The sequence below is a fragment of the Hipposideros armiger genome, unplaced genomic scaffold, assembly GCF_001890085.2.
Source record: "Hipposideros armiger isolate ML-2016 unplaced genomic scaffold, ASM189008v1 scaffold_373, whole genome shotgun sequence".
In the NCBI taxonomy this organism is placed as follows: Eukaryota; Metazoa; Chordata; class Mammalia; order Chiroptera; family Hipposideridae; genus Hipposideros; species Hipposideros armiger.
The window spans coordinates 283873-302387 of NW_017731723.1; the positions used below are offsets into that span (position 1 = coordinate 283873).

The following is an 18515-nucleotide window of genomic DNA, read 5'->3' on the forward strand; positions in this document are numbered from 1 at the left end:
CTTTTGCTCTTCAGTCTAGTTGTGGAGGACGTTGCTTCACTGGCCCAAGTTGGCACCATCATTGCGCTCTTCTCTGGCGAGGCAGATCAGTCGCCGGCCTCTGGACGGCTGCTCATGGTGGCTGCTGGCCGCTCACACTGGCTGCCGGCCACACACGGTAGCTTATGGCAGCCCACTGTAGCAGGGGACTGCAGCCTACGCTGTCGCCGGCTACCTATGGCAGCCCAACCCCAGGTTGAGCTGCCATTCACCATCTTAGCTGTGGAGGGCAGTGTCACTGGCCCTCATATGTGGGATCCGAACCGGGGCCCTGTGGCATCCCAAGCCAGCTCTTAACCAACGTGCCATTCGGCTGGCCCAAATATATCCTCTTATTAATTCTAGTAATTTAGCAATAGATTTTTTTTTGGACTATGTACATAATCAGGATATCTGTGAATAATGCCATTTTTTAAATTCCTTTCCAATACTTATACTTTTTTTTGGCTTTATTGCATTGTGTTGGACCTTCAGTAGTTCTAGTGCTTATATTTATACTTTTAATATATTACCTTTAACTTTCCTTTTCTTTAACAATGTCTCTTGTTTCTCTAAGTATCAATACAATTAGATTGAATCCTCTTCTTTCCTTTACCCCTCCTTTCTTTTCATTTGGCACCAGTTTTTTGTTAATTATGTTTTTTAATCTTCTGTTGCAACTTCAGTTATGAATATTTTAGTTCTCCTCTACCTGTTTATCATTTTTTCATAAATTCTTTTTGATTCTTTTTTTTTGGTGTCTTTTCTTATTTCTGTCCTCTATCCTTTACCATATTTTCTGTGATGTCTTCTCTCTTTTGCTCTTTGTAACTTGATCTTCATTTTCAAATGAGTTTTTTTCCCCCTTCTATTTTTTTCCTAACTTCTACCAATTCTGTTTCACTTCATATATTCTGGCCATCAACTCTGTTGTCTGAGTTCTTATGTTTTTGCTTTGAAGGTTTAATTTATTGGGTTGGTTTTTTTTGCTTTAAAATATGTGGTATTTAATATTCAGTATTAGAATTTCTCTGTCTCATAAACTTTTAAAAACACTTTGTTCAATAAAAGATCCAGGTGAGGTCTATCCATTACAATTGATTGCTATGTCTCTTAAGGTGCTTTTATTCTAGAGATTCCCTTTTGATTGTTGTTTTGGGTTTGAAATTTATTTAATAAAGAAACCAGGTCATTTGACTGTAGGATTTCCAACAGTCTACATTGTGTTGATTGTGTCCCTCTAGTATCTTTTAACATGTTCATTTATAACTTGTATTCTCTGTTAATTGGTACTTAGATCTAAGATCTTGGATCAGATTTATGTTCTTTTTCTTTTTCTTTTTTTTTTTAAGTGAGAGATTTTTGGTTCTTTTTTTAAAGATTTTATTGGGGAATTGGGGGAGGGGAACAGACAAGTTGCTGTCCTTTTGTTCTTCAGTCTAGTTGTAGAGGGCATTGCTTCATTGGCCCATGTTGGTATTATCATTGCGCTCTTCCCAGGTGAGGCAGATCGGTCACCGGCCACTGGACGGCTGCTCACGGCGTCTCTTGGCAGCTCATGCCGGCTGCCAGCCACTCACGGTAGCTTTATGGCAGCCCATTGCAGCCCCGTTGCAACCTACACCATTGCCGGTGAGTCACAGCAGCCCAGCTCCAGGTTGAGCTGTTGTTCAGCATCTTAGCTGTAGAGGGCAGCATCACTGGCCCTCATATGTGGGATCTGAACCGGGGTCCTCTGGCGTCCCAAGCCAGCTCTTAACCAATGTGCCACTCGGCCGGCCCGAGACTTACTTTTTACCATACCTTTTTTAAAAAGTTGTGGTAAAATACATATAACATAAAATTTGCCATTTTATATTTAAGTGTACAATGCAGTGGCATTAATTACATTCACAGTGTTGTGCAACTATCACCATTATCAGGTTCCACAATTTTTTCTCTCTCTAAACCAGAAACTATGAAGTCATCATCCCTGGGTACCTGCAGGGGATTGGTTTTGGGCTCCCTGTGGATAGCAAACTCCATGGATGCTCACATCCCTTTTCAAAATAGCATAATATTTGCATATAACCTATGCATGTCCTCCCGTGTGCTTTAAAATCATCTGTAGATTACTTATAATACCTAATACAATGTAAATGCTATGTAAATAATTGTCACACTGTGTTGCTTAGGAATAATGACCAAAAAAATCTGCACATGTTCAGTACAGATGCAATCATTATAGGCCTAACTACATCATACACGTCAGCAGCAATGTAACTTTTTTTTCAAATATTTTTGATCCACAGTTGGATATGGATGGCCAGCTGTACCCTTTAAGTGATACCTCCCCATTTCTTCTTCTCCCCAATGCCTGGTAAACTCTAATCTGTTTTCTGTCTCCATGAATTTGCCTATTATAAATATTTCATATAAGTAGAATCATACAATATTTGTTCTTTGGTATCTGGCTTATTTTACTTAACAAAATGTTTTCAGAGTTCACTGTGTTGTAGTATATATCAGAACTTCATTACTTTTTAAGGCTGAATAATATTCTGTTGTATGTATATACTGCATTTTGTTTATCCATTCATCTGTTGATGAACACTGGGTTTTTTCCACCTTTTGGCTGTTGTGAATAATGCTGCTGTGAACATTGGCTTGCAAGCACTGTTAGAGTCCCTGTTTTGAATTCTTTTGGATTTACTTGTATACCTAAGAGTAGAATTGCTGGGTCATATAGTAACTCCATGTTTAACTTTTGAAGAAGCATTAAACTATTTTGCACAGTCACTATGCCAAGTTATATTCCCACTGGCAATGTACAGGGGCTCCCTTTCCTCCATGTTCTTGCCAACACTTGTTATTTTTTCTTTTTGTTTTTGCTTTCTGTTTCTTCCTAGGGGGTGTGAAGTGGTGTTCATTGGGGTTTTGCTTTGTATTTTCCCAGTGACTAATGATGTTGACCATTTTTTCATGTGCTTATTGGCCATTGGTATATCTTTGCAGAAATGTCAGCTAAAGTCCTTTGCCCATTTTAAAAAATTGGGTTGTTGTTTTTGTTGTTGATTTTTAGGAGTTCTTCACTCATTCTGGATATTAATCCCTTAAAAGATATATGTAGTTTTCTTTTGTTGCAGTATCTTTGTCTGGCTGGCCTTGTAGAATGATTTAGGAAGTGTTCCCTCCTCTTCAGTTTTTTTAAAGAGTTTCAGAAGGATTGATACTAATTTTTCTTCAAATATTTAGTAGAATTCGCAGATGAAGCCATCTGATCCTGAGTTTTTTTTGTTGGAAGGTTTTTTTTATTATTATTATTGATTCAATCACCTTACTTGTTAATAGATTTTTTTCAGATTTTCTACTTTGTGTACCATTTTTGGTGGTAGTTCTTCTAGGAATCTTTCATCTAGTTTGTCTGATTGTTGGCATAAAATTTTCCATAGTATTCTCTTATATTCCTGTTTATTTCTGTAATGTTGATAGTAATGTCTCCATTATCATTTCTGATTTTAGTAATTTGAGCCTTCTCTACTTTTTTCTTTGTCAGTCTAGCTAAAGATTTGCCAATTTTGTTGATCTTTTCAAATAACTAACTTTTGCTTTTGTGGTTTTTCTCTACTGTTTTTCTATTCACTATTTTGCTTATTCCCACTTTAATTTTTACTATATTCTTCTGTTATATATGGGTTTACTTTCCTCTTTTCTTTCTAATTCCTTAATGTGAACAGTTATGTTATTCACTTGAGATCTTTTTAAAAAATTCGTAGGCATTTACACATATAAAATTCCCTTTGAGCACTGCCTTCACTGTAGCCCATGTGTTTTGTTTTATTGTTTTCATTTTTATTTATTTCAAGGTTGTTTCTAATTATCCATGTGATTTTTTTTTTCATCCATTGGGTTGACAGTTGGTTTTTTTTTCTTTCTTCTAGCACTTTAAAGATTTTATTACATTGTCTTTGGGCCTCCATTTTTTAGTGAGAAATTCACTCAAATTTGTGGTTTTGTTCCCCCCCTGTATGTGTATGTCATTTTTCTCAGGATTTTATCTGTTCTTTATTTTTGCTCTACATTGATTTGATTAAAATGTGCCTGCAGATACTTTGCTTTGTATTTATCCTGCTTGGAGTGTGCTGAGCTTCTAGAGTTGGTGGGTCTGTCTATATCTTTCATCAGTTTTAGGAAGTTCTTAGTAATTATCAAATATCTCTTCTACACATTAGACCATTTGGTATTGTTCCACAGAGCTTGGGCTCCCTGTGTCCCGTCTCCCTCCCCCCCACCTCCTACCCCCACTTCTTTCTTCTCTTTGCTTTAATTTGCATACCTTTTGTTAACCTATTGACCTATCTTCAAGTTCACTGATCTTTTTCATTGCTGTGTCAAGTTTCCTATTAAGCCTATCTAATGAATTCTTTATTTCTGACATCTTATTTTCCATTTTTATCATTTCCATTTAGTTCTTTTACATGGTTCCATGTCTCTGCTAAATCACTGAGTTCTTCCTGTATGTTGTCCACCTTTTATAAGCTAGGTCTGTTAGCATTTTTATCATAGTTATTTTAAAGGCCACGTTTAATTCCAATATCTGGGCCACCTTGGGGTCAGCTTATATTGACTCTTCTCGTTGATCATGGGTCACTTTTTTGTCTTTTCGTGAGTCTTAATTTTTTCATCATATGCCAGACATTCTCTATGAAAGAATATCAAATATTGGAATAAATGATATTTATCTCCAGGAAAGGACATGTGCTTTCTTCCTTTTTCAGGCTGTTAGATTTGGAGTTGAGTCAGTATAATCGGTGGTCAACCTGTTTTTGGGCTTTGGTGCAGCTTTAGTTTGATTGAATTTTACCACTAGCGTCAAATGTTTTGAGGCGGGATCAAGATTTTCCTTTGCTAGGGCCCTATATTTGAGCACTAGAGATTGTCTAGAAATTTTCAGCTGAGCTTCACAGCTGAGTTCCCACCTCTCCGAACTGTGGGACATCTCTCCCTGTTTTAGAGCTTAATGGTTGGTCTTTGGGACATTAGGGAGTTCTGTTTGCTATCCAGGCCTACCTTATGCTTTCTGTATCTTAGGAGTTCTTTTTCAGCCTGGCACCTCTTCCCCTGGCCTTTTGAGGGTAGCTGCCCAGTATGCCATAATGGCTTGACATGCTTCTAAGGTATTTCCTTCAGGTCTCCTGCCCAGATCCCAAACTTTAGTAGTTAACGGCTCAGATTGCCTCAAGGAGGTTTGCTCTGCTCTCCTCTGCTTCTAGTTGTTGGTGACTAATCCTGAGCCCTCTCTATGCGAAAGTGTTGTTGAGTTGGTTCCTGAGTTTCCCTGTTGAGTGTGCCTGGGTTTCTTAAGATTCTAATTTGCCATGCCAGCCTACATATGGCTTTTAAAATTTGGGGTGGTTTGTTACAAACCCTGTCTGTGCTGGATTCTTCCTCCTCTTGCTGTTACACCAGAGATGAAAACAGCCATAGGTCTCTTCTCTCCTATTGAGAGCTCATGACATTTTGGAATTAGTTTATTTAGGTCTTTTTGTTCCCTTAGAACTTGGATTTTTTTTAATTATGTTTTTGTAGTTTACAGTTGTACACCACTTATTGATGGGAATATATTCTGAGAACTGTGTTAGGCTATTTTGTCATTGTGTGAACATCATAGAGAGTCCTTACAGAAACCTAGGTGGTATACCCTATTACACACCTAGGCTAGATGGTGTAGGTTATTGCTTCTAGTCTAAGTCTGTATAGCATGTGACTGTATAAAGCAACGTGAAATTAAGCACTAGAGAAAATGATGCAATCAAGAGACGTAAACTTGAGATGTATGAGGCTGCTGATGAAACACAGCATAGTGTTTTACAGCAAACTTTTTTTATAAGTAGGAAGAGTACACTCTAAAATAATGATGAATAGAGGCGGCCAGTTAGCTCAGGTGGTTAAAGCGCAGGCTCATAACACCAAGGTTGCTGGTTCAATTCCCACATGGGCCAAGGAGCTGCGCCCTCCACAACTAGATTGAAGACAACTACCTGACTTGGAGCTGATGGGTCCTGGCAAAACACACTGTTCCCCAATAAAAAATTTAAAAATTATAAAATGATAAATAGTATAATATAGTAAATACATAAACCAGTAACATAGTCATGTATTATCATTGTCAAGTATTATGTATTGTATACAATTGTATGTGCTATGCTTTTATACAACTAGCAGTACAGTAGGTTTATTTACATCAGCATCACCACAAACACGGGAGTGATGCATTGTGCTACAACATTATGACAGCTACAGCATCACTAGGTGATAGGAATTTTTCAGCTCCATTATGATTTTGTGGGGCCTTTGCCATATATGCAGTCTGTCAGTAATCGAAACGTCTTTATGCAGTGCATGACTATATCTGGCTTGTTGAGGTTGTTAGGGGAAGAGAAATGATCTGTTTCAACTTTCTATGAACAAACTGGAAGTAGAACTTCTGAAGTGTGTCCTTTTGTATTTGTTTTTCAGATTAATATATTTCGGTGGCTATGGGTGTAGGCGACACAATGAACTCCAAGACTGTTTTGATGTTCATGATGCATCTTGGGTAAGAGAGGAATCACTGTTTACATTTTCCTTGAAGTCTTTAGACATAATGACGCCAATATTTCTCATTTTAATTTGCCATAATTGACACTATGTAAAAAATGTGTTTTCTATATTTTGGATCTGGATTCAATTAGAAGAGGTTCTCTCACCTGCATGGCTTTTGGCAGAGTAATTTCTTTTCTTACATCATTAATCATTTACACCTGCTTCTGTTAGATAAGTAGAGGCTTTAGACAACTTGGAAAAGCTTTGTTCATAGGTAAACAGAAAGGCTATGCTGACGTATACCTACTTTTAGGTACGTCCACTAGAACTAGAACGTCCATTATACACAAGAATAAGCTGGTAGTGATAGTACCTTTCCTCCTTATTCTACTGGTTAAAGAATAACTATTATTAATGAGAGAAGTCATGACTTATAAAAATGAAGTCTTTTAAAAGATAACTTTAAAGACCATTGATTCGGGCCGGCCAAGTGGCGCATTGGTTAAGAGCTGGCTTGGGACGCCAGAGGACCCCGGTTCAGATCCCACATATGAGGGCCAGTGACACTGCCCTCTACAGCTAAGATGCTGAACAACAGCTCAACCTGGAGCTGGGCTGCCATGAGTCGTTGGCGATGGGGTAGGCTGCAGCCCCTGTGGCAGTGGGTTGCCATGGGCTACTGTGTGTAGCCAGCAGCCAGCGTGAGCAGCCAGTAGCCGCCGTGAGCGGCCATCCAGAAGCCGGCGACTGATCTGCCTCGCCCAGGAAGAGCGCAATGATGGTGCCAACTTGGGCAAGTGAAGCAACGTCCTCCACAACTAGACTGAAGAACAAAAGGACAGCAACTTGTCTGTTCCTCTTCCCCAATTCCCCAGCGCTGTTCCCATCCCCCAATTCTCCAATAAAAATCTTTAAAAAAAAAACCAACCCATTGATTCCACCACCAAGATACACAGTAACTCTTCAATTTTATCTTCTACTAGCATATATTATTTTTGTACATTATTAATGTATATGTACATTTTGTGTACATCTCCTTGTATATGGGTATTTTAAAATTCTCCATGTGTTTACATGGTTTTAAGTTTTTAATATGAAATATCTTTAAACCTTTGCTACTTACAATATTACTGATAATTTTCAGAAATATAACTTTCTGTGATTTATATCTATTTTTTATTATTATTTTAATTTTTTATTGGGGCATTGGGGGAGGGGAACAGCCAAGTTGTTGTCCTTCAATCTTAGTTGTAGAGGGTGCAGCAAGCTCAGCTTGAAGTCCAGTCGCGCCGCTCAGCTCAAGGTGCTGTGTTCAATTAGTTGTGGGTGGGCGTAGCCACCATCCCATTCGGGAGTCGAACCAACAGCCTTGTTGTTAAGAACGCATGCTTTATCCACTGAGCCATCCAGGGTCAGCTCAGCTCACGGTGCTGAGTTCAGTCTTAGTTGCGAGCAGGGGTAGCCCACCATTGAACAGGCAGTCTTGTTGTTAGGAGTACGTACTCTCATCAGCTGAGACATCCTGCCACCAGTTGGCAGCTCAGTGGCAGCTCAGCTCAGGCGCAACGTCACTGGCTCATGGGGGAATCGAACCGGCGGCCCTGTTGCTCAGAGCTTGTATTCTTAAGCTAACTTAACCAACTCAGCCCCTCGGCCGGCCTTATATCTATTTTTAGTAATCAATGAAATCTCTCAATTTTTTCTCCCCTAGTGCAGTTAGGCTAATGATCATATCCTGAAGTTGTTGGTGTGCAAGTGGATTTTTTTGTTTAGATTCTAAACTAACTATATTGTTTAATTTATTTGCAAGTCCTGACAAAAAGAAATGATATACAATATTTCTGACCTAAAACAGTACAGGGTAAAGCTAGAGTAGTGCTAGAGGATTTCAGCAATCTGGAAGATGCTTAATACCATATAACTGGTAAATCTCTGCCTTGCCAACAGTTTTGTCTCTTAGAAGACAAAGAAGAGAGTGACCATAAGTTTGAACCAATTGGTAAGAACCAATTGCTTGATTAGTAGAAGTAATAGGAACTTTTTGGAAAAAGGAACCATAGTCCCCTGAAGTTCCTAGTAGCAAAGATTAAGAGTTCTGAACATGCACTTTAGAAAAGCAGATTTCAAAATATAAATGTGATTCTGTCCTCTGCAATTTTAAAAGAGACAATCCTTCGAGGGAATTGGAAGGTTGTTAACAAATAAAATTATGACATACTGAAAGCAATACTATGAGATGACAAGTTGCCAGGTGATGTTGCTATTGGTCTGGGGACCACACTTGGTGAGCCCCTGGTGTGTGCATTAGCTTTATGACTAATGTAACACGTAACTCTATTTTTGTAAATGTGTCTGTTATTTTACCAGCAAATATGCAGTGAAAACAATAATCTAAAAATTGTAAAATCTTTTAAATATTTAAAAATTTTCCCTTTTAGGAAGAGCAGATATTCTGGGGATGGCATAATGATGTTCACGTATTTGACACAATGACGCAGAGTTGGTTCCAACCAGAAATTAAAGTAAGCATTGTAAAAAACTTACCTTTATATTTATATATTTATTGATACTTCTAAAATATATTTTTTTACTAAGTTATTGGGATTTTAATAATTGAGTTTGTAATCACACACACACAAAGGGGTTCTCTTGAGTACTGTCACTAATACTGTTTTTTTTTAAATCACTTATTTTTCACCACGCTAGCTACAGTTTTCTAGAGAAACCTTGTACCGTGGTGCCATCATTATTCTTTACCACAAGTGTGATGCCCTGATTTAACAGAGGCATAACAAAGTCCATGATTTTAAAAAGCCCACGTTTAATAAACCCTTGAAATCAGAGCTACCTTCAATGGTAGCAAGATAAAAATATATCCTTACTACTCTTTCATGTGCTAGTGAGCAAACGGAAATTCAAATTAGCTAAAGTAATAACGAATTCTCACATAACTCGAACATACATTTTGGAGGAGCTCACACAATGGAAGGAAGAGCTGCAGGGACCAGGACCTCAGGAACTGGAGCGAATTTCTCAACACCATCACAATACGTTCCATCTCTCCTGGTCGGCTTCTCCGACTGTCTCTTTGTGTGCTAGCTTCATTCCATCTGCTGCAGACCGGCTGGCTTGTTTAGGAGGGAATATGGCCCTGGTTACACAAGCAGTTCTTTCTGTTGGTGCTGTATTCTCTCATTATCTATCTATTTGTCCTAGAAAAGGACTCTGGTTCTACTTGGGCAGGTTCCTACTCTTTACATCAGTCCCCATCGCCCAGGGGATGATTAGCCAAGCCGAACCCTAGCAGAGCAGGGTATTATGATTGATAAATTCACCAGAACTGTGTTTAATGGAATGCTGAACAGACAAAACCACATACACGAGCACGCGCACATGCGCACACCCCCCGGCCCCCACGGGCACCCACAATGAAAGCATGGAAATTATGCAGAAAATTCTTACTTCAAATCTTATTCATTCATCTACTCATCATACACTCTCTTTTCCCACCAATCCAAAACTTTTGTAAAGAAAATATCTGCTATATTTATTCAAAGTAAAGTATAGAGAAGTGTTATCAGTTAATGTGAAGAGTTTTAGGAAGAGATATGCACTGTTTGCCATAGATTTAGCATAATTCTTAGGGCCTTAGGATTTTCAGAATAGTAAATGAGCATTGACTTCAGATTAAAGTCACCAGCTGCATTAGCTTCTAACAAGAGAGTCAGCCTGTCCTTTGAACCATTGAAGCCAGGCATTGACTTCTCTCTAGCTGTGAAAGTCCCAGATGGCATCTTCTAATACAAGGCTATTTTGTCTACACTGAAAATCTGTTGTTAATGCAGCCACCTTCATTAATTATCTTGGCTAGATCTTCTAGATTACTTGCTGCAGTTTCTACATCAGTACTTGCTGCTTTACCTTGCACTTTTGTGTTACGGAGATAGCGTCTTTCCCTAAACCTCATGAATCAACCTCTGTTAGCTTTAAATTTTTCTTCTGCAGCTTCCTCACCTCTCTCAGCCTTCATAGAATTGAAGAGAATGAGGGCTTTGCTCTGGTAATTAGGCTTTGACTTAAGGGATGTTTCATCTGGTTTGATCTTCAATCCAGATCACTAAAACTTTATCCATATGAGTGATAAGGATGTTTCACTCTCTTTATCATTGGTGTAGTCACTGGAGTAGCACTTTTAATTTCCTTCAAGAACTTTTCCTATAAGTAATGGAGACTCTGAAGGTGTACAATCCCATAGGTGTCCCCAGGGGAACCTGAGATTTCTGCGGGATGTAGTCTGGGAACTGCCAGTTTTGATAAAACCCTTCTAGTTAAAATAAATAAATAAAATAAAATAGATGTTATGTATTTGAAAAAAAATAAAAAAGAAAAAAAAATAAAGAACTTTTCCTTTGCATTCACATCTTGGCTGTTTGGTGCAAGAGGTCTAGCTTTCTGCTTATCTCGGCTTTTGACCTATCTTGGCTTTCAACATGCCTTTCTCACTAAGTTTAATCATTTCTAGCTTTTGATTTAAAGTGTGAGACTCTTCCTTTCATTTGAACACTTAGAGACCATTGTAGGGTTATTAATAGGCCTAATTTCAACATTGTTGTGTCTCAGGGAATGTGGAGGCCCAAGGAGGGGGGAGAGTGATGGGAGAACAGCCGGTCGGTGGAGCAGTCAGAACACACACAACGTTTATCGATTAAGTTTGCCATCTTAAATGGGTGTGGTTCATGGAGCCCCCAAAACAATGAGAATAGTAACATCAAAGATCACTGATGACAGATCACCATAACAAATATAATAATAATGAAAAAGTTTGAAATATTGCGAGAATTACCAAAATGTGACACAGAGACATGAAGTGAGTAGATGCTGTTAGAAAAATGGAGGTGATAGACTTGCTTGATGCAGGGTTGCCACAGACCTTCAATTTATAAAAAATGCAATCTTTGCAAAGCACAGTAAAGGGAAACACAACAAAATGAAGTATGCCTATGGTATTTGTCTATAATTATTACTATTATGGAATGAACTTTTATATTATGCTTTTTAGTTGAATTACATAGATAATAGTAACTTAGGTCAAATATTCTCATACTAAGCATAAGAATGTGACTTCATTACATGTTTCAAGTCTTTGCACTGTTTTCTGATCTCTGCTTACAGGGTGGAGTTCCTCCACAACCACGAGCCGCGCATACGTGTGCAGTTCTTGGAAATAAGGGCTATATCTTTGGCGGACGTGTTTTGGTTAGTATTTTTAATGGAACTAACCTTTTCATGTGTGGTGTTTCTTATAAAAATTTATCCTCTGATTTTTTTTTTAAACACTTTTTTTTTTTTTTTGAGCTGAGCCATCCTGCCACCTGTTGGCAGCTCAGTGGCAGAGGGGCTGCAGCCTATGCCGTCGCCGGCAACTCATGGCAGCCCAGCTCCAGGTTGAGCTGTTGTACAGCATCTTAGCTATAGAGGGCAGTGTCACTGGCCCTCATATGTGGGATCCTAACCGGGGCTCTCTGGCATCCCAAGCCAGTTCTTAACCACCGCGCCACTCGGCTGGCCCAGAGCTCGCATTCTTGTGTGAGCTCTTAACCAACTCAGCCATTCGGCTAGCCCTATCCTCTGATTTTTATAGAACAACTGAACATTCAAATAATTTAGAGATTAAAATTCCATTCAATAATTTTTATCTTCTATTCCCAAACAGGCCATACATAAGTAATACAGATGATTATAAATCATATTTTAATGAGGAGAATCCTTCACTTTAGTGTATTATCAGAAAAGTTTAATTATCATCTAAATCCTGTTAGTTTAAACTCATTTTTTCCTTTTCTGAACCTTGACACATTAAGTTGGTAGTTTTGTGCTAATTTTATTAATGCTTAGCATTGTCTCCCAATATATAAACTTCTGATGTTAATTAAGTACAATAGAGATAATCCTTTTTTAATATGAACTTATTTTAAAACCAAAATTTTAGCTCATGAAAGATGTAAAACACTGACCAATTTGACATACTTTTATTTTAGCAAACTAGGATGAATGATTTGCACTATCTAAACTTAGACACCTGGACTTGGTCTGGAAGGTAAGTTTGAAATTTTAGTTTGTTTTTATTTATAGGTATCGATGTGTGTGTGTGTGTGTGTGTGTGTGTGTGTGTGTGTGTGTGTGTACGTGAGTGCACATGCACCATAATCCAAATTTGGGTCTCTAGAACTGAACTGGTATTTTTTTCCTCTTCAGATTACATGTCTAAGCAAGGAATATGTAGATTTAAATATAGAGTTTATTCTTTTTTTTTTCTAGACTAATATTTATTTCCACATATAATGTCTTTTTTTTATTATTAGTTTCAGGTGTACAAAACAATGCAATAGTTATCCTTTGCACCCCTCACAAAGTGACAACCCTCCTCCCCTCATCCACTGCCCCGCCACCCCCGATATCATACATATCTATTACAATTCCATTGACTCCATTCCCACACTATACTCCATATCCCATGACTATATATGTATTAAATTATAGTTGACATATAATATTATTCAACAGCAGCTTCAGATGTACAGTGCAGTGGTCAGGCCTCTACACCATCCATGAAGTGGTTTCCCTGACAAAACATGAGACCATCTGGCCCCCTAAGAAATATTTACAACATTATTGATTATATTCCCCAGACTGCCTTTTCTATCTCTGAGGCAATATTGTAATTACCAATTTATGTCGTCTCGTCCCTTCCCCTTCTCCCTCATCCCCACCCCCGCCCCATCTAGCAATCATCAGTTTTTCCTCTGTATCTCTGAGACTATTTCTGTATACATTACTCGTTTATTCAGTTCTTTAGATTCCACATATAAGTGAGATCATATGGTGTTTGTCTTTCTCTGACTGACTTATTTCACTTAGCATAATGTTCTCTAGGTCCATCCATATTGCTGCAAATGCTATGATTTCCTTCTTCTTTATAGCCGAGTAATACCCATTGTGTAAATGTACCACAGTTTCTTAATCCAGTCGTCTACCAATGGGCATTTCAATTGTTTCCAAGTCTTAGCTATTGTGAATAGCACCGCAATGAACATAGGGGTACATATATTTTTTCAAATTAGTGTCTTGGGTATTTGTGGATAAATACCTAAGAGTGGAATTGCTGGGTCATACGGTAGTTCCATTTCCAGTTTTTTGAGATACCTTCATCCTGATTGCTGTGACTAGAACTTCCAGAACTATGTTGAATAAAAGTGGAGAAAGTGGACAGCCTTGTCTTGTTCCTGATCTTAAGGGGAATGGTTTTAGCTTTTCCCCATTGAGTATGATGTTAGCGGTGGGTTTATCATATATGGTCTTTATTATGTTGAGATATGATCTCTCTATTCCCACTTGCTAAGATTTTTTGTCATAAATGGCTGTTGTATTTTGTCAAATGCTTTTACTGCATCTATTAATATGACCATATGAGTTTTATTTTTCATTTTGTTGTTGTGGTGTATCACATTAACTGATTTGCGGATATTGAACCCACCTTGTGTACTATGAAACCTACTTGATCATGGTGTATGATCTTCTTAATATATTGCTGAATTCTGTTTGCTAATATTTTGTTGAGGATTTTTGGATCTATATTCATCAGGGATATCGGCCTGTAGTTTTCCTTTTTTGTCCTGTCTTTGTCTGGTTTTGGAATCAGGGTGAGAGTGGCTTCATAGAAAGAGTTTGGGAGGCTTCTCTCCTTCTGGATTTTTTTAAATAGTTTGAGAAGGATAGGTGATAATTCTTTTTGAATGTTTGGTAAAATTCACTTGTGAAGCCATCTGGTCCAGGGCTTTTGTTTTTTGGGAGCTTGTTGATTACTGATTCAATTTCCTTGGTAGTAATCAGTCTATTCAGATTTTCTGTTTCTTCTTCAGTTAGCTTTGGAAGGTTGTATGCTTCTAGAAAATTATTAATTTCTTCCAGATTGTCAAATTTGTTGGCATATAGTTGCTCATAGTAATTTCTTAAAATGTTTTGCATTTTTGAGGTGTCTGTTGTCACTTCACTGCTTTCATTCCTGATTTTGCTAATTTGAGTCCTCTCTCTTTTTTTTTGATGAGTCTGGCTAGAGGTTTGTCAGTTTTGTTTATCTTCTCAAACAACCAGCTCTTGGTTTCGTTGATCTTTTGTATTGTTTTTCTGGTCTCTATTTTGTTTATTTCTGCTCTGGTCTTTATTATCTTCTTCCTTGTACTCCCTTTGGGCTTATTTTGCTATTCTTTTTCCAGTTCCCTGAGGTGTAAGGATAACTTGTTGATTTGAGATTTTTCTTGCTTCTTTAGGTAGGCCTGTACTGCTATGAACTTCCCTCTTAGGACTGCTTTTGCTGCATCCCAGAAATTTGGGGTCGTGGTGTTTTCATTTTCATTTGTCTTGAGGTATCTTTTAATTTCCTCCTTGATCTCATTTTTGACCCACTCGCTATTTAGTAGCATGTTATTCAGCCTCCATGTGTTTGTGTGCTTTCCGCATTTCTTCTTGTAATTGATTTCTAGTTTAATAGCAGTGTGGTCGGAGAAGATGCTTGGTATGATTTCAGTCTTCTTAAATTTATTGAGACTTGTTTTGTGGCCTAACATGTGGTCTATCTTGGAAACTGTTCCATGTGTACTTGAGAAGAATGTATATTCTGTAGCTTTGGGGTGAAATGCTCTGAAAATATCAGTTAATTCCAGCTGGTCTAATGTATCATTTAAGGTCGCTGTTTCCACGTTGATTTTCTGTTTGGAGGATCTGTCCATTGGTGACAATGGGGTGTTGAAGTCCCCTACTATGATAGTGTTACAGTTGATCTCTGTCTTTATGTCTGTCAAAATCTGTTTTATATATTTAGGGGCTCCTCTGTTAGGTGCATAGATGTTTACTAGAGTTATGTCTCTTGTTGAATCAATCCTTTTATTATTATGAAGTGCCCTTCTTTGTCCTTTATTATATTCTTCAAAGTCCATTTTATCTGATACAAGTATCGCTACTCCAGCTTTTTTCTCAGTTCCATTTGCATGAAATATTTTACTCCGTCCTTTTAATTTCAGCCTGTATGTGTCTTTTGATATGAGGTGAGTCTCTTGTATACAGCATATGCAAGGGTCTTGCTTTCTTATCCATTTAGCCACCTTATGTCTTTTGTTTGGAGCGTTTAATCCATTTACATTCAGTGTGATTATTGATAGATGTGTAGTTATTGCCATTTTGTTATTTGTGTTCCTGGTCTTCCTTAGTTAGGTTGTTTTTCTCTTCTGCTTAAAGAAGCCCTTTTAACATTTCTGCAATGCTGGTCTTAGTGGTAATGAATTCCTTTAGCTTGTTCTTTTCTGGGAAGCTCTTTATCTCTCCTTCAATTTAAAATGATAACCTTGCTGGATAGAGCAATCTAGGTTGTAGGTCTTTGTTTTTCATCACTTTGATGACCTCCTGCCACTCCCTTCTGGCTTGCAGAGTTTCTATAGAAAAGTCAGCTGATAATCTTATGGGGGTGCCCTTGTAAGTAACTTGCTGCCTGTCCCTTGCTGCTTTTAGGATTCTGTCTTTGTCTTTAACCCTTGCCATTTTCACTATAATGTGTGTGGGTGTGGGCCTGTTTGGGATCATCTTGGTTGGAACTCTCTGCACCTCCTGTGCTTGCATGTCAATTTCCTTTGCCAGGTTGGGGATGTTTTCAGACATTATTACTTCAAATATGTTCTTGATCCCTTGCTCCCTCTCTTCTCCTTCTGGTATTCCTATGATGCGCATGTTGTTGCCTTGATGTTGTCGCCCAGCTCTCTTAAACTATTTTCAATGTTTTTTATTCTTTTTTCTTTTTGTTGTACTGCTTGGATGATCTCTGCTATCTTGTCTTCTAAGTCACTGATTCAATCCTCTGCTTCATCCAATCTGCTAGTAATCCCATTAAGTTTGTTTTTCAATTCAGTAATTGCATTCTTTAGTTCTAGCTGGTTGTTTTTCATGATTTCTCTATCCTTCTTTTTATTTTCATTAATTCCCTTGAGCATTCTAATAATCAGTGTTCTGAACTCTGTCTCCGATAGGTTGTTTTACCTCTATTTCCTCTAGTTCCACTGATTCAGGAGGTTTCTTCTGTTCTTTTATTTGGGCACTGTGTTTCTTTGTTTCCCCATTCTGGCTTACTCTTTGTGCTTGCTTCGGTGTAATAAGTTGATCCCCTAGGTCTCTCAGTCTTTTCTGGGTGGACTTATGTAGTATGTGTCCTTTATATTTGAATTACTCAGTCTCCCTATTCTCCTGTGTGTGCGTACTAGAGGTATTTCTTGTGTTGTGTGTCTTCTGTTGAAGTTGAGCTTTGATTGCTTTTGGCTTGTCAGTAGGTGGGATTGACTCCCAGGCTGACTAGCTGTGAGGATTAGCTGTGTCCACAGTTTATGAGCTGCTGTGTGAGAGTTGACCCCTCCAATGAGGCTTGGGCCCCTATGGGCTCTTGTGCCTATAGCGATTTCCCTTTAAGGGTGACTCTTGTAGGTCAAACCCCATAATGCTCTGGTTTTATCTAAAGTTGGCCTCTGGGTGTGATGATTCTTGTGCCTCTTTGTCTGGGCCCTGCTGCAGAGTGATTTTAGAGCAAAACAGACCAACAAGCACAACCACAATAGCCACCAAAGCAAACTAGATACTCTTACATGTAAAAAACAACCAACAACCTACCCTCAACATGTACAGAAACATCAAACATACAAAAGAAGAAAACAAACAAAAACAAAACATCAACAAAAGAAACAAAGAACAAAAAACAAAACAAAATCAAATCAAATATAAAAAAATAAAAAATAAAAAATAAAATAAACACGAGAGACAAACTAGCAATGCTCAAAAAAATTTGCAGAAAAATGTAAAGAGGAAGGAAAAGTAGAGCAGTGAAAAGAAAGAAGAAAAGAAGGGAGAGAGAATTTAAAAAAGAAGTAAAGAAAGAGAAAAAAAATACATATACATGTCTACACACCCATATATATGGACATGTATATCCACATATATACACCTATATATATATATGCCTATATTAAAAACTAAAAATGATAATGAAAACGAAATAAAAACAATCAAAACAAGCAACCACAAAAAAAATAATAAAAACACCCAAAAAAACCAAAACAGCAACAAAAAACATGCAAAAAAAAACAACAAAAAAAAACCAGTGCCAGGCTTGACAAAAGTCCATCAAGCTCTCTCCAGCTTGTCCTCTGCTATACAAAAACTCCTCTGCATCTTGTGGGAGCAAAGCCAGCCACCTGGTGCCTAGAGTAACCCTGACAATGCAGGTGTATTGTAGATGAGTGGGGTAATGACGTGTGATTGATATTTTACAAAGTCAGTGCCGTTTCTGCTCTCACTTGCCCTGAGGCACGCTGAGTGCTGCATAGCCAGAAGGCTCTATGTGCATCTTCTGGCACTCTTGCTGCTGGAGGCTGTGGGGGGTGTGAGATTTTAGAACTGCTAAAAGCAAGTGACTGAGCAGCTGAAGTTGCCCTGCCTCCCAAGCCCTGCAGGAGAGGTTGGGGCAGGGTATGTAGGCTCACACTCTGCAGCCTCTTCTCATGCGGAGTTTCTCAACACCCTGGGGGTAGGAGCACCTCTGTAATCTGACCCTACTCCTCCATTCAGGGGTCAGCTTAAGACTGGCATGGTGGGGGCCTTGGTTTCTGAGGGAGGTTGCGGGTGGGTTCTTATCTATGCAGTTTTTACTTCTGTCCAAGAAAAATAAAAAATAAAAAAGTCCCACCGCCATTTTGAGCTGAGGCTTCTGCCTCAGACACTCCAGCTGAGTTTCTGCTGAGCTCCCAGAGGGACCACAGGGACTAAGCCCACCCTGCCACTGCTACTCTCTTTGTTCTGCCTCCTGGGGTCCTGCGTTTCTGCAGCTGCCATGCGTTTCACTT

At 38.4% G+C, this 18515-nt stretch overlaps 1 protein-coding gene across 2 annotated transcripts in view; it reads left to right on the forward strand.

The window, feature by feature from the left end:
- The window catches only part of KLHDC1 (kelch domain containing 1), a 56538-nt gene that overhangs the window by 19298 nt on the left and 18725 nt on the right, over nt 1-18515 (forward strand). For both annotated transcript variants that reach the window (XM_019662392.1, XM_019662393.1), the window contains 4 exons: nt 6517-6595; nt 9021-9104; nt 11755-11838; nt 12621-12679. In XM_019662392.1, coding sequence (XP_019517937.1) covers nt 6517-6595; nt 9021-9104; nt 11755-11838; nt 12621-12679 — 306 coding nt within the window. The remainder of the gene's footprint in view (nt 1-6516; nt 6596-9020; nt 9105-11754; nt 11839-12620; nt 12680-18515) is intronic.